The sequence below is a fragment of the Portunus trituberculatus genome, chromosome 39 (assembly GCF_017591435.1).
Source record: "Portunus trituberculatus isolate SZX2019 chromosome 39, ASM1759143v1, whole genome shotgun sequence".
NCBI lineage: Eukaryota > Metazoa > Arthropoda > Malacostraca > Decapoda > Portunidae > Portunus > Portunus trituberculatus.
The window spans coordinates 12,057,672-12,074,983 of record NC_059293.1 but is presented as its reverse complement, the minus strand read 5'-3'; the positions used below and the strand labels follow the sequence as shown (position 1 = coordinate 12,074,983).

The window sequence follows — 17,312 nt, the reverse complement described above, 5'->3', positions numbered from 1 at the left end:
GTAATAACTATATAATTTTTGGGATCTTTACTCCCAGCTCTAGCTAGTTTTATCTCTGCCTGCCTTTTACTTTTTTATAACCTTACTCAAATCATCTCTGACCTGTCTGTACCTAATCAAATCTACATCTTCCCACTTTTCTGCAACTCTCTATATGCCCTCTTCTTCTCTCTGATCTGGCTACCTATCTCATGAGTCCACCATAATGGCTTCCTGTTTCTCTGCCTTATATCTTTGTAAGGGATACACTGCATCACTATACCCTTTACTACAACCTTAAAAATATCCCACATCTCCTGTGCAGTTTTATTTCCAAAACTATCTTCCCAGTTTACCTCTCCTAATAACTGACGTAACCTACCATAATTGCCTTTCTGATAGTTTGGGACTCTAGTCTTATTCACTATATTATCCCTACTGGAATTAATGATAAATCTAATTATATGATGGTCACTGTTTGCTAAAGTCTCTCCTACCTCAACTTCCTTTAAACAATGCTCAATATTTGTTAGTACTATGTCTAAAACCTTCCTCCCCCTAGTAGGTTTATCTACCATCTGCACTAAATAGTTATCCTGAAAACTTTCCATAAACTTATTTTCACTAGCATCTCCTACCATCCTCTCCCAGTTTACTGACTTAAGATTAAAATCCCTAAGATAATTGTCTGACTAGTACACCCCCTATTTATCTCATCTACCATAAGGTTGTCTACATCTGCTGACTGGTTAGGTGGTCTATAAAAAGCTCCTACTCTAATAACCTTACTTTTGTTTACTCTAACATCCAGCCATAAGGACTCTACTCTGTTATCTACCTTAATACCATTAACCTGACTGGAAATGAAGGATTTTTTACATAAATAACTACTCCTCCACCTATCCTACCAATTCTCTGGTGTAAATACATAATGTATCCATCTACTTCATATTCTTTCCTATTTTCCCTAAACTTTTCCTCATTTACCCATGCCTCTGTGACACATACAACATCTAAGTCCTCCTCAACTATATAACTAGATAACTCGTCCTTCTTGTTCCTAAGACTCCTGGCATTTACATAAAAACATTCAAGTCCTGCTACCTTCCTAGATGCTGTCTTCTTATTTGGAATCCTAATCTTATTCTCTCCTATTTGCACCTGGAAATCTTTCCTAATCTTTTCACTATCTCTGTTTATCCTATCTATAATGCTTCTGTAATGGTCGTTATACCTTTTAATATTTGCGTACTGTTTTCACTCTCATATGAAAAGGAAACCTAAAAATAAGTGAATGGCCTTATAAATATCTTTAATTGATGAAGATAAGGCAGTGTGGAGGGTTGTGGCGAAGGCTTGCACTGCTTGTCTTGTCGCTTGGTTCTTGGTGTTGGTGTTTAATTGGCGTTTGGTGCTGCTTGAAAACTATCGGTAATATAGCAACACTTCACTTCACTTCACGTGTGTGTAAGTGTGTGTGTGTGGGTAGACATTTTCTGGATGTGTATGGGGGTGTTTTGAATGTGTTTACGAGTGTTTTTGATAAATAAGAGTATATTTTTTTTTAGTGTTTATGGCTGTGCGTGGGTATGTATAGGTCAATATAGTCCAACGCCACAACCACTGTTACCACCACCGCCACCACAATATCACTGCTGCCGTTTTAACCAGTAGCAGAAGGTATGTCTGTGAAGGCACTACGTGTGTATAACAGTATGAATGTCTATGATAACTATCTACTACTAAATCTATTATCAATGAGATACTATACTTGTAAAAATATGGCAATGATTTGCTGGTTATTGTGACATCTTTCTCTTCGTTATCGTGTCCAGCTTTGGTTATTTGTCAAACAGTATATCTCAAAATGTATCTAGTTGTATAGCGAGTGTTGGCGGCTCCCGCGGGACAAGAAACGGGGTGCTTAAAAGGTAGACTATTTCATTTCTCTCAGTGGTCGATAGACTGATGATTTATCTGACTGAGACCAATTTAATCAGAGAGTTGTGATTTATGTATATATATCATAATATATATATATATATATATATATATATATATATATATATATATATATATATATATATATATATATATATGTATGTATTTTTTTTCCCACTCAAATACTTCAACAATATATATTATGTAAATAAAAGTATGAAAGTGTGTATGATTTCAGTTTAGCGTGTTCTGATGTGAATGCTTTCCCTATGTATATATGCAATACGTAGTGATGCTACGTAGCCACCCTGAGTACTTGAGAGTTATCATTCCGTCCCCCATGCCCTGAGAAAGGACAATAGTTTTGAGATAGGAGTAGGATCCCTGTGTGAATGAAGCGTGTACGAGAACCTGAGTGTATTGCTAATGTTTAAAAATAAATATGAAAAAAAAAAATAAATAAATAATCAAATAAGAAAAATAATTGTTTATAGAAGTCCAAGAAAGTTTAAATCTTAAAAGAATAAATAAATCAATGAAAAATTACCTAACACCTGTTAGGGTGATGGCAAAAAAAGTGGGACCCACGACCGTCCCTCATGATTAAATAAACAAAAATAAATAAATGAATAAGTAAAAACAAAATTCGCTTACACACACAATTCATTATTTGCTGATTATACAAAAACTTTTTCTATTGAATCATAACGTAATTTTTTTTTTTCCAGACACTAAGGATTTTTCTAGAACATTGTGTTAAAGGTGTATATATTGTGATAATACCTAGATTTGCGGTATTTAAAAAAATATTGATCACATTCAAATCCTTCCCACCAGCCACCACTACTGTTCACGATTGCTAGAACACCAAGCCCCTACCTCTCCCTACTCATGGGATCAACGCTTTAACCTGCTACTGGCTAGTCGTTATTGGAAAGTGTACGTTGGTGAACCATCTATCACCATCTATAGTAAATATCATTACATGAACACAAAAATCAGTAACGCTTGATCAGAAGACATGGAATGAGTAGAATATAAGCTAGTAAATTTCTGAGCGTGCAAAACAATACTAGATAGTTATCTTGATGTACCTGCTATCACCCTACTACTACTACTATACTACTACTACTACTACTACTACTACTACTACTACTATGAAACTGCTACAACCGATTGTCTCAATACATCTGCCTCACAGCTTGCATTTCTAAAGAGGAAAACAAAAAAGGGAAATAAGGACACATACATTGCAAATCTTTTTTTTTTTCAGAATTCATGATTACAAATCCAATGCAGTAAATTTTGAACAAGAATAAGAAATTCAACCAACCAGAAAAAAATTAATTGACAATTAAAAAATTCATTGACTATTAAAACAAAAATCCATCACCAGCAGCAGAAACAGAAAAAAAAAAAAAAAAAGCTACATATTTAAAAAGACGATAACACAGATAAATAATAATACATGAATGCATTAACTATTCTCTACAATTTTAAGTACAATGGGTTGCTTTTTTTCAAACACTGAGTGCAACTATTATGGATATATTATGAGAAATTGCAAACGCTTACTTTCCCAACTTTATAATCAAATAATTCACCCAAACACTGCCATCATTACCAAGAACACCAATTAATACAGGCATACAGTGAAAATAAAACTAAAGCTCCAACCCTGATAAAATGAGATTAATAGTTTCATAATATACACACTGGAGGTAAATTTACAAGAATAATTCTTGTTACCAATGTACATTAAATCCTATTTTTGTTTTTTCTAGTTACTTGAATTTTACCTCCTCTCCTAACTTTCTATATTGTGTACCATCATTGTATTTTTTTCTCCCAACACCTGAATTTCTGTCATTATATGTTAGTGTGTATTTTCTCTTCTGTAATTTCTCTTTTGAAATTCCATGTTAATTAATTGATATAGGTAATTTATGTTGGTTTTGTATTTCAGTCCTTAACCTGAAGATATCATTACTTTAACTATTTTCATTACAATAATCAAGGTACATTACATCTAATACAATATAAAAATCTGCTCACAGATTTCATTACCTTAAGTTTTCTTTTCATTAAAATGTCAAGATAATTACCAACTTATTTCAAAATGAGGTACGTATCAGCTTTTCAAAAAATTTACAAAATTCTACTGCAATTTTTTTTTCTAATATTTTCTTTACTGTATTTTTTCTGGTGAAAACTGCAAACACAAAATGGAAACATGCATTATAGAAATGGATAAACCACTTTTTTTTCTCAGGTTTTCCTTTTTCCATATAAACAAACATTTAAGAACATTCAACTTCGGTAAATTTTGCAAAAAATCACTTTCATCTTGAGAGTAAGTAAAAGCAAATAAAATAGTGTGCATATATAGTTCATAAACAGGAAACAAAGCAACATACACAACAAAATTGCAGCAAAAATAAAACTATTGCTGCTGGTGACTATACAAGCTTTACAGGAGTTAATCAATTTTTAATCAATTTTTAAAGAAATATTAGAGTTTTCACCTCATATCACACACAATATAATCTTGTCTCTTCATTACAGAAATATTGAAGTTTAAAGGCATATCACACTCAGCATTATCTTAAAAGTACATATGCACCTTGTGGAAGACCATTAATCTTTACACCAGGCAACAAAATAAAAAGACGCTCCATTGGTTACTCTATTCACAGTCTTGATCAATGTTCTTATGATGCTGTAAAGAGTCATGGGAATATTAAACATAACACAGTACATAGTAAGTAATGGGGCTTCTTTCCAAGGGCGCATAACAAGTTTTAAAAGATCTCTACCTTCACTCTTCCTTTAATATCAACAAAAGATACAAAGACCTAATTTTCTTCATTTCAAGACACTGAAATTCTCCTTTTTAACTCATTCTTTTACAATAAAAGAAACAATCCTAATTTTTTTCAGATTCAAATTGTTATTTCTTTCAACCATTCCTCTGCATCCAACGAACAAAACATCCCTATTTTTTCCCATATTAATTCCCAAACTCTGATTTCTCTCTACCATTCCCATACAGTGAAGAAAACCATCATATTTTTTCATACTAAAACTTAAATTCTGATTTTTTGGTACTATTCTGTACAGACAAACGAAAAAAGTGAAAATGGTGAATTCTGATTTCTTTCTTCCATTCTCATAAAAAGAAGGAAGCAACTATTTTTTTTCATGCTGGCAATTGAATGCTACTTTTTTTCTATCTATCACTGCAAACAAAAGGGTGAAGATGAGGGCAGGAATGCTGCGTTGGCAATGTTGTGTTTACTTCCACTGTTCTAGGAGACTCTTAAAGGAGAACAGGAACTATGGACCCGCAGGACATACTTGCTTACATAATGAGGTGAATTTGGGAGTAATCTACAACTCCACATTAAGTACATTGGTTCAGTGTGCCCTGCAGGGATGGACTGGAAGGACGGAGGTTTCTGCATTTTGGAATACATCTGTTTTGTCTTTTCTTGAATGTCACTCTCTTACCTATACATTCTGCATTATGTGTTATCAGCAGACTTCTTTACTTCTGCTCTTTTTCACAGGAGCTTAATTTCTGTCATATATTCTTTTCTTATTTACTTCTGAAACTTCTGTACTGTATTCAGCTATAATGAGACTTGGCATATGATTGAAAACTATATGTGTTGGCGCTAGAAGGAATAGTGTTGAGTATGGATGAACTGGGCTTTTTGCAACCATGAAATTAAACGGGAGTGAAAAAATGCACCAGGGAATATCTGAGGATGGTAAATTATAAAGACAAGAAAGCCAAGTTGAGGAACATAAAGAAATTTCATCTTAATGCCCAGAGCACATGAATTCACTTTGTACTCTTCCCCTGCTATGCAAAAAGACTCAAAAGTCCCACCTGGCTGGTCCCAATACACCAGTAGCAATGTTTACCAGTTGTATTCACACTTATATACATACACACACGAGTATGAGTGATCTCAGTAAAGCTGCACCTTGACTAATATTCTGTTAAAAAACATCCAAGCCAAGAGTGTGTTGGCTATCACATCTAAGCACCACCTAACCCACTGCCTCCACTGCTTCAAAACAATGCTACACTCATGGTCAGGTATCAACTATCAAATGAGTAAAAAGTCTCACTCCTTGCCATTGTATTGTGTGTTTTCCTTCAGTCTTTATTCCTTTTATCTGCTTTATAATTCCCTTATGACTTAAAGATTGACATATGAAAAACTTGAATAGAGGAAGAATTAAAATCTGACAACTGAAAACTGAGGAAGAAAGAAAAGCTTGACTGATTAACACTAAAACCCTGACAACTGAGGAAGAATGAAAAGCATGACTGAGGAAGATATAAAAATCTGAAAACTGAGGAACATTGAAAACCTGAATACTGATGGAACAAATTGTGGGACAACAGACTGAGGAGAAATGCCAAACACAATGGGAGTGACAGCACGTGAACTGACAACTGACCACGACTGCATCACCAAAAACTGCAAAAGCAAACTATACAAATAGATCATGCTGCATATTATCACATTACCATCTGTCAATCCCTCCTGGCTAGCTTATGTAGAGGTAGACAAGAGCTTCAACTTCTGTTAATCAAGACCAATGCATAAGGTTAACTCTTGCCTCAATGATCTTAACTAAAGTAGAACTGTCAGTCCCTCATTGCAGACATAAATGATAACTTCTCCATGAACAAACTATACAAGTCTGCTAGACATTTCCTCTCATAATGAATGGATAGGTTGATTTCTTTTGATATTTCTTTGGAGATAAGAATTAGAATATTAAAATAGCAACAAGTGAATGCTCCCCCATGACAGCTGCTCCCATCATCAATGAATAGTGATGAGCAGTTCTTGGGAGGGAAAACTATGTACAAAAAAGATAAATATGAAAACTATAAAAGACAACACTATTTACTATTTACACATGATTCATTTGAGCTAATAGTTATAAAACTGGAAATATATAATCTCGTAAACACACCCTACATTGAGTTATCATTAAATGATTCAAAGAATTCTAGACAGTTTTCAATCAAAGTTATGAGTTACTGCCTGAATTCATTATTACACAGGATATGTAAGTGAAGATTCTTGGATGAGAGGTGCTGGAGTGCAGGCAGAGATGACACACCCTCACAACACCATAAACAAGCATTATCATTACAATCGGGGAGATAATATTATTGCCATACACGGACAGTCTTCACCAGTCATTATGCTCATATAATTAGGCCACACACACACACACACACACACACACACACACACACACACACACACACACACACACACACACACACACAAACACTCAACTCTTCATGTTACCTGGAATATGTTTTTCTCCTATGTCATTCTGGACTTCACTATATTTATATAAAAAACTCAAGAACCATTAAAAATGAACTTTGAAACATTTCTAACACAGAGACAATCACAGTTGGAGAACTCTCATTACATTGCTGTCTTGGTGTGACAACCAGAACAGACACATTGTTATTGCATAGAGCTTTGTGAAAGTACCCATCCTGAGGGACCAAATGACAGGCACTCTTACACACAAAATAACATAAGTTAAAATGTCATAAAACACTTAAGTACCTCACCATCATGATCTAATCTCATATAACCTTAATCCTCCTCCTCTTCATCTGTGGCGAGATCATAATATGGTTTGCTTGTAGTGAGAGTGTCTGAGCTTTCCTGAGCCATGGGACTGTAGCTGATCTTCCCATTACTTGCTGGCTTCACGAGGCCAGTGAGGGTCTTGGGCAGGGATGGCACATGTGGTGAACCTTTGCTCTTCCTTAACACCATCACACCTAGCACCAGCACCAGCATCACCAGGCCCAACACCACACCAAGCAGGGCCATGTACCATCCCTCCTGGCGCCGGTACGAGTCCAGCAGTGAGCGAGGCTGGCACAGACTCTGGCCCTGATAACACAGAGACAGCCTCAGTGTGTGGGTAAAGGACATGAACACAGAGATGCCCTCAGTGTGTGGATAAAGGACATGAGCACAAGGATGCCCTTAGTGTGTGGATAAAGGACATGAGGACAGGAAGGAGCAGCAACTTTTTTTCTTCTTGGAGTAATGCATAATGATAAAAGTATATATAGTATATGGAACAGAGTTTAAATGTTTACTCTATATCAAATAAGTTGAAAGAACTTCACACAACTGGAAGAGAAAAAGTAAGAAATAAGTTGCTATGCAAGTGTAAAACTGACTTTAAGAGGAACACTTGTAAATTTTGTACATCTGTAAAAAAAAAAAAAAAACATAGAAAAGTATACTCTGCATCAATTCACTTGAGGTGAGATAATTTGAAGCAACAGGATGGATGAAAGTGAGCCTGAGAAGTTAAGATTAAAATGCAAAATTGACTGACACATGATTAGCTCAATTCTCAAAAGTGTTTCTCTTGGTAATAACATAAAAATCTTGTTAATTGGTCACTGTAGCTATAAGAGCATTATTAAAAAGACCTGCATTACATATATAAGCTCAAGTAAAGTCTTTTGAATGTAGTGGAGATGCAGCACTAAAGCATTTCATAAAATGGTCATAAGTGCATGCAAGACTCACCATGGACAGTGAGTACATCTCTGCATCACCCCAACACTTGGTGCACTCATAGTCCTGCGGTCCAGAGCAATTATAGCAGGAGTAGTGGCAGGGACGGCAAGTGGGAATACCTGTCACGCCCTCCTGCTGGGGATCCCAAGCAAAATGCCCTGGGGAGCAGGTCATGAGGCACTGCCCATTGAAGATGTAGTAGTCCTTCTTACACTCTGTGGGTCACCAGGATTGAGTCACACACTGGGCACGGTTCACTGCTTTGGCTACTGTTAGTGCCTAAGTCTATATTTAAGTTAAGTGTTTACAAATCAAATCACATGACAAAATTTAGTAATGACAGTATATTCATGAAACTGTTTCTTGTCTGAGAATAATAAAGGCATTGTCTAAGAGTAATAAAGGACTAGTTTTTACATATAAATTAAGGCATTAGAATAAAGGAAAAACTAAATATTCATCCTGATTTTACGAAACTAAACTACTAAGGCATACAAACAAAATTCTTTGCAAATTAAGTACTTAAACATATTAATCATCAAAAAGCATACTTAATAATACCAACATACAAATATGCAACCATTCATCATTTTATCAGATCTCAATGCTAAGCAACCAAAAAGTTTAAAGAGGCAGCAATAAAAGATACGTCACTTTATAATCTTGTAAAATACATTCAGTGCACATTGTTTAGGAGGAACAGACAGTCTCTGGCCCACCAACATCATGCAGCAATAAGCTACGTACTATTCTTGCTTGTCTCAGTCATACCTAAGTCTCCCAAAACCTAACTAGGAAAAAATAACGTCAAAATCTTAGTCATGGGGACAAAAAGCGTTCAGTAGACGAGTATTAATATTTCCTCCATGTCCTGTACAGGGAAGGCCAAGAGCAGGAGACATACATTAGTTCAAATAAAAAAAAAAAAATAATAAATAAATAATAAAGAACCATGGAAGGCTTCTGGATTAGTAGTTTACACATGCAGAGCTTCACTGACACAGACCTTGCATTGCTCACTGCCAGGGCTTCATGAGTTTCCAAGGAGATAAGAGAAAGGTTAAAAAAAAGCTTCATGCATTTCCCAACAATATAAAGAGGAGTCACATTTGCCTTCATCAAACTGGAATGAATTTGTTACAACTATACAATAATGATACATTTTTCAACCAAATTTTGGTAACTGTACATGGCTCTCTTTAATAATCTAATTAAGCAATTATTTGTTCTTTTCCCTAATTTCAATTATGACAAAACCAGAAGGTATAACAAAGAATGAATAAACATGAAGCTAAGAATCCCCATCTCACTCCTTACAACATTATATCAAGGCTTGTGTCAATGCAGTTCTCAATGAATGGCATTTACAGAGACCCAAGTGACTCCCAGTGTTAGGAGGACACTGATGGAGACACACAAGGGCAGTGAGGGCACTTACTGATGGTTAGTTGAGGAATATATTCGATGATAATGTGAGCCTGCAATGGAAAGCAGAAAGGGACAGGCAACAACACAAGAATCAACAGAACAGAACAGAACACCCAAAACAACAACACAACTGGACCATAAGAAGTAGCTGTGGTGGTATGGGGAGGCTGGGGGAGGCTGGAGGGAATGAGGGAATGAGGGCCGAGGGAGCAGCAGTGTGGTGGTGGTGAATGGTAAATCATAATAGCAAGTCTGACCCAATTGAATGAAATGAATAAATAAATAAATAAACAAAAACTAATATTCTTGCATGTTGTCCGGGAGAAAAGAAAACCATGTACTATATAAAAATTAATGCAAAAATAGGCATACTAGAACAGACAGACAGACAGATAGGGCATTATCAAGGAGGGCATACAGATGTAGTCACGTCTTTAACCTATGGTACTTATGGATCTCATTATCAAAGCAAAAATTTTATAATTTGCATTACTTTGTTAGTTACATTCAGTGCATTTATTCAACGGCATTATTTAATACATGCACTGAACATTCTATTAATTTATGTACGGGAGAAGTTCAGTGTTACTAGTTTGTAATCATAAGAGAAACTAATCACAAAAGTTCACTGATTTAAATAAGCATTGTAGAAAATTACCGTTTAAGTACCAAAAGCAATTATCATATTTCATAGGCTAAAGTTTTCTTCTCTATTTTTAAACACTATGCTTTTAAAATGTCACCCTTCCACATTCATTCTCTCACACACTCACAAACAAACACACACATTTCCTCTATGCCACCATTCCCTAGACAGCATTTGCTACATCAGTTTTCTTGCAAAGTGTGGCTGGGAGAGGAAGCCAGTTAAGATTGTTCCGTGTCATGCAAGGCTGTGATTCGCTGTGATAAAGTAAATTAAGTGGAGATGAATCAGGAAGCAGGGAAGATAAAAGGAGCATAAAGGAGACAGGAAAGAAACAGACAAGATGAAAAGACTTGATAGAGAATGCTAAATCAGAAAACAGGAGAGAAAAAGAAAAGCTGAAAGGATAAGTGAAGACATAAGAACATGAAATGGAGTAAAGATATTAAAATAAAAACAAAAAAGAAGTAGAGAGGAGGAGACAAGAGAAACAAAGACAAGATGGAAAAACAAAAGAATAATATAAGAAATGAAAAGAAAACCGAAGAGAAAAGAAGAGAAACTGAATGAATAAGTGAAGGCATGAGAAGTAAATATCAGACAAGAGATGAAGAAACAGAAACAAAGCAGAGAACAGAAAACAGTAAAGATAACAGGATAAGAAATGAAAAAAGCTCATTTTCTAGCCACTACTTACATGAAAACCTGATGATAAGCACTACATGGTGAGAGGCCAAGCTCTGACCCTTGCCCATCTACAGAGAGCAGGTAAAAATATACAGCATACGTACAGTGCCAGCTAAATATACAGGTGACAAGGCTCACTCTCTCTGAAACTTTACATTCACACTCCACAACAGATGGACAAGGGAAAAGTGCATGAAGTATGAAGACAGTAAGAGCTTTAAGAACAGGACAGAAGAGGTTTTTTTTACATCACAAACTACTACTTATGCCAAGCATCTACTCTACACACTCCTCTCTATTCATTTATCACCATCCACTCCTGTATTCACTCTTTCTACTTTCTACACTCAAAACCACTCGGGCACATCATTGACTAATACACTTTATCAATCTCCACTCTCTACAACCAAGGCCACTACAGCAAACTACTCATTCACTCACTCAACCACTCTCTCTACTCTCTACAGCCTGTGCCGTGCATGGCTCAAACTCACCAGTTCCCCGGGAGCGGGCGAGTGTAGCCAGCAAGCGAGGGGGTCAACACCATCATCACCACCATCATCACTTCCACACTGCTGCTGCCTCTACACCATCACCTCCACTCTACTCTCCACCTTCCCTCCCCCTTTCACTCTTCCTGCCCAGTGTTTGCCTCAACCCCTCCCACCCTCCTCTTCCCATCTCCTGTGTGCTGAGAGGTGATGAGGAGTCGGGGAGGGATATGATGGCTTCTTAGGGACAGGGAGTAAATTGCCAGTAAAAAAGGGGAAGACAGCCTGACAAGATATCAACTTTCCACTACCAAGAATGATGATGATGATGATGGGGTATATAATAATAATAATAATAATAATAATAATAATAGTAATGATAATTTTTTTTCTGGAAATTCAAGGTGATATCATGAAAACAACAGGAAAATAATAAGAAGTATCCAAACAATATTAAAAATGACAAGTCTATTTATGTTTTGTGTGAAGCTATAACATTGATGTGATAATGACAATGATGACCCTGACACATCTTTTTTTCCATTGGCTATCCTCTATACCAGATCCCTCACCACTTCATGACCAGGTTAGCTGCAACAAGATATCACACCTCATATCAACACACAGCTAAAAGGACACAATCTACACTCCTCACTTATTTCCATTTCAATAGCTTTTTATGACATGGGAAATATGGCAGCAGTATTCTCCCAACCAGATCTCATTAATCCACCACATGATGACTAGTATGCATTTACTGAGTGTAAGAGGTGTGCAATTTTGACAACCTGCCATGAAGGAAGTGACAAAACAATAGATAAGTTGAGAGGTAAACCTGTGATGGAATACAAACCAGTTAAGATATTCAGGAGTGAGTAATGTTAGCTGCAAGACAACTGCTTGGAGATTAGTAGCCGAGGACCACACGACAACTACTTGGAAGCCACAAGGAAAGAGCAAAGGAAAAAAACTTAAAGGTGAAAACAGAAAAGTTCTAATTCCCAAAATACCACTTCTAACTACAAATCTACAGCTACAACTGCAAGCATGTACACACACACACACACACACACACACACACACACACACATTATGGAACAAACTGTATAAATCATTATTCTTTACACGCAGCAAGTAATAAAATGTTATAAATCAATTACTCAGATATTTAGCATAATCTCTATACTACGATGACACATTGGACAAATGATACAAACCTAGGAAAACAGTGATAAGAAAAAAATAAATCAACTATGAGAAACAGAGCAAAATATAAAAACACAAGAAATGATAGTGGTTTCGAAAAGATTTTTTATAATCATTGTACTTTACAACAAAGAAATTGATATAATTTGTATCCTGAATCATTTGCCATTCTATTCTGGAGATACATTCTCACAATCCTCTGTGTCACAAAATTATAAAAGCATTCTCAAATGATAAATAGCTACTAGTGTTATGCCGCTGATATAATGAATGCTTTACTAAAACTTTCATCACTCCCATTTACTCATGTGATATATAAGCAATTTTTCCCTTAATATCTTTTCACCAAACATTTTTTCCCCACTGCCTACTCACATTGCTCATGGTCTTCCCTTTAGCCTTACATATTTCACTCATACAGTTCAAGCAACTTTTACTTGTCACTCTCCTCCCACCTTTTCTGCATGCCCAATCCTTTTAATACTCCATAATCTACTTAATCAATAATTTCCATTACAACACCAATTCTCTTATGCATTTCATAATTTCTCACTTTATACCTTATTCCTTGGACACCTTCACTGTATTCAGTCTCTTTTCCTATGATTCAGTACCACACACTATCATTACCTCCACACTCATGTAAAACTTTCTCTGCATTCATTCCAAGCTATCTATACCTAAACATTTCACTACGTACAATGTTTCTCAAAGCAATTGATATCTAGAAAACAAAGGAAAACAGAACAAGAATGCAAGTTTATGAATTTCAGTGTATAAAGAGAAAAATGTAAAACAATGCATTAGATTTGATCTATCTGAAAGTACAAAAAGTGACATGCCAAGATCCTTCCCCAAGCAGAGATGTAGTACATGCAAACTCCTGCCACTTGGGCATTACAGAGAATATTTCAGCCCGTGCAGTGAATGGCATTTATCACACTATGGCAGAGACCTTAAGAGACAGTGAATAACAACTTGAGGCAGACAACTAAAAGAATCACTGACTAACTGATTTTTATGACTGGAAGTGAATATATAGTCTGCTCTCTGCACATGACAAGTAGCAAGGAAGTATACACATTAACATCCTCTATCTGTAAAGGCTCTCTCCATTGTGCTTTATCTCTACCCAGTGGTACTTTTAGCATCATACAGAAATGTCCAACTCAGTGAGTGGGAGAATTTTAGTGCAACTGCAGTGATAAAAATGAAGTCTTACCCTCCTTAAAATCTTTGGATATTACTGACAGCCTAAAATCCATTCAGATAAAAGCCTTCACTACCTGCAAGAAGTGACTATAGGGAAAGAACAGTTTTATGTAGAGGTTGGTTATCATTAAGATGCATGGAGGAAAGAACATGACTAAGATTAATGACTTGTTCAAATGTAGCAAATCAATATCATCCCTAACCATTATCATAAAATATATAGGCATTGTTTTTAGTGTATCTCTTCATAATTAAAATAATGTTACAAAAAACATTTGAAAATTCTTCGCTACACTAACTACCAGAATAACAAAAGTCGCAAGTAAAAAAAAGATGTTTTATTTGTCACATGCGACTTATTACAAAGACAAACACTCAATATGTGACACCAATCCTCCACAACCATCTTCTTAAAAATGCAATTTATAAAAAGATTTGAACATCAACACAAATATCCTTACATGTATCATAATATGTATAAATACACAAGATTTTTTTTTCTCTTGCCCCTTCACTGTCGTGCCAGGCACTCACATTCCACTCAGACCAGACACACAACGGGAAGACGCGCACGCGCACACACTTACACACACACACACACACACGTGCACATACAGACACTCGCATACGTGTCATCTTCAATGAGACTCGGCAGACTGATTATCATAACATTGCACATGCATGAATATGTGCCAACCCCTCATTTTCCATTACAGAATTTTTACTTTACTTGTGTATATATAGCAAAAGTTTTTGCTCTTACTTTGCAATTTGCACATAAATTTACCATTTAATCATAACTTCATTAAAGACAATATTACACATGCTGGTTTCACTTAATATTTTCTTACCTTACTTACTTTCAAATGCAAAACCATTTAATCTTTTTTGGATGAGAAGATTAAGAAAATGACTGAGCTATGTATTCACTCTTATACTCATACATCAATGCAGAGATTCATACATATTCCATTCAATCTTCTTGGCTGTCTACATACACACTTCCTACACTGCTCTCTGTTCCTTGTTTGGGTATTGTATAAAAGTCCTCACACAGCCTAGCAATCCACACTAGACTGAAGATGATGAAACAAGAGAATATAACACTTTTTTTCTCTCTCTCTCTCTCTCTCTCTCTCTCTCTCTCTCTCTCTCTCTCTCTCTCTCTCTTACTAAACACATCTATAACTAAAACTTTACACACCATTCATTATTTTCACTGTTTCCATCCAGTTCAATGTACCCAATTTTTCATGTTTACATTATGTGCCAGTGGAATTAATCTTTCTTCTCCATTGAGGCACGATATCAAAGCAGCATTTGTATCTGTAAATCTATTAATGCTTATAACTTAGGAAAGATGTTTTTGATTGGATAGAAATATACATAAGAGAAAATTCAATAAAAATTTATGCAAATTTTGAGCTAACTATGAAAAGTAGATTTCAGATCTCTCATTCAATTTTTTTTGCCTTGTTTTTTATTTCATTCTTATAGTAATAATGTGTGTATGTGCACAAATGAGTCAATCATAATATATCTTTGAAAGAACAAGTTATTCCGTGACAGAAAATTTTAATAAAAATCAATGTATTTTGTTTTCTACACCTATCTGGAGTGATATTTTGTTAGTGAATTCTCACGAGCATCGATGAGAATCCAAGCGAGTTGACTATAATACATCTCATTTTTCCCATGACAAAAAATTACCTTAAGAATTCTAACTTAAATTTTTTATGAGCACTGATATGTGTTTGAGTGATACATCTCATGCACACACTGGCATACAAGTATTCATATTTGTGACTTCAAATTAGAATAATTTTCCTAATGACACTCCTATAGACTTTTTATGTCATACTCCTAATGAAATTTCCAATTATTTCATCATCTTATAGTTATTATTATTTCCCTCAGAGCACTACTAAAAATTTTCCAATATAAGTTTCTCATGCCACTTCTATGTATCATTTCTGTACCTCCACTGGTGAAATGGAACAGTAACTATTGAACCTACATGAAACAGACACAACACTGGATGAGTTACTGGGAAAAAAAAAGCTTGATTATAAAAGCATACACTGATCTGGAATCACACAAACACTATGAAGAAAAATAAAGAAAGACAGAAAAGACATTTTTACCTACACTACAACACACACACACACACACACACACACACACACACAACGGCATTTTTGCCTTTTACCTTCAGCACATCATCACTCTGGCAACAAACTAAAATTAATATCTAGGTACATGAAAGGCTTAATACTATAAATCAAAACAAATGTTCATAATATTCCACATTCCCCTTTAAACAAGAGAGGCTTCTACGCCGAGAAACCGGCCAACTAAAACAGTTTTGCGCTAACTCAGGTAATTTGTCAGAACTTCACGAATTCCACTAAATATATCATAGGAAAAAAAAAAAAAAAAAAAAATTACGTAACTAGTGATTGACAGAAAAAAAAGAAGAAAAAAAAAACATACTTATACTAGATGCATATCATGGAGAACTTTTATCATTGGGGAAGGAAAAGTACTACTACCAATCTCTCTTTCCCTGATTAAAGTCCCCCTCAAAACAGGAAACAATCACAGAAAACTTAACTCTGAAAAATTAATCTTAATAAACAACTTAAAAACCTTCACTGATCCTTAAAAAAAACGTGATGATTAATAGTAATAGAACACTAACATGGTAATAACAATAATGACAACAAGGATAACAAAAGAAGCAAGATGCAACACTAAAAAAATTATAAAATTTCAGAAGCTGGAGTTGTAAGAATAATAAATAAACAAACATTTAATACCTATACCATCTACCATAAGTTATTTCTACTGACCCCAGGCTTCTCTGTTGCCGGCCTAAGGAAAAAATTTAGGACCTACAGAAATAACACCACTTGAACTGAGCAAAAAATCCAGTGAGAGAAAACCTTGAGCTGTATTGTCCTCTCCAGAGTGTGAGGAGCAAATCTGGAATGTCTATGGAGGGTCAGAATGGTTTCATATGGACCTCTATGGGGAAGATTGAGGTAATAATGTTTTTTTTTTCTTTTTTTCTTTCTCTTTCTCTCCAACAACTGGAGTAATATTTCTATGAAGCTACTTTTT

General features: G+C 35.3%; 1 protein-coding gene across 1 annotated transcript in view; it reads right to left on the bottom strand.

The window, feature by feature from the left end:
- Positions 1-3,170: 3,170 nt before the first annotated feature.
- LOC123515370 (furin-like protease 1, isoforms 1/1-X/2) overlaps positions 3,171-17,312 on the bottom strand; it is a 168,010-nt gene continuing 153,868 nt past the window's right edge. The window contains 2 exon segments of the mRNA XM_045273878.1: positions 3,171-7,874; positions 8,529-8,734. Coding sequence (XP_045129813.1) covers positions 7,569-7,874; positions 8,529-8,734 — 512 coding nt within the window. The 3' untranslated portion in view covers positions 3,171-7,568.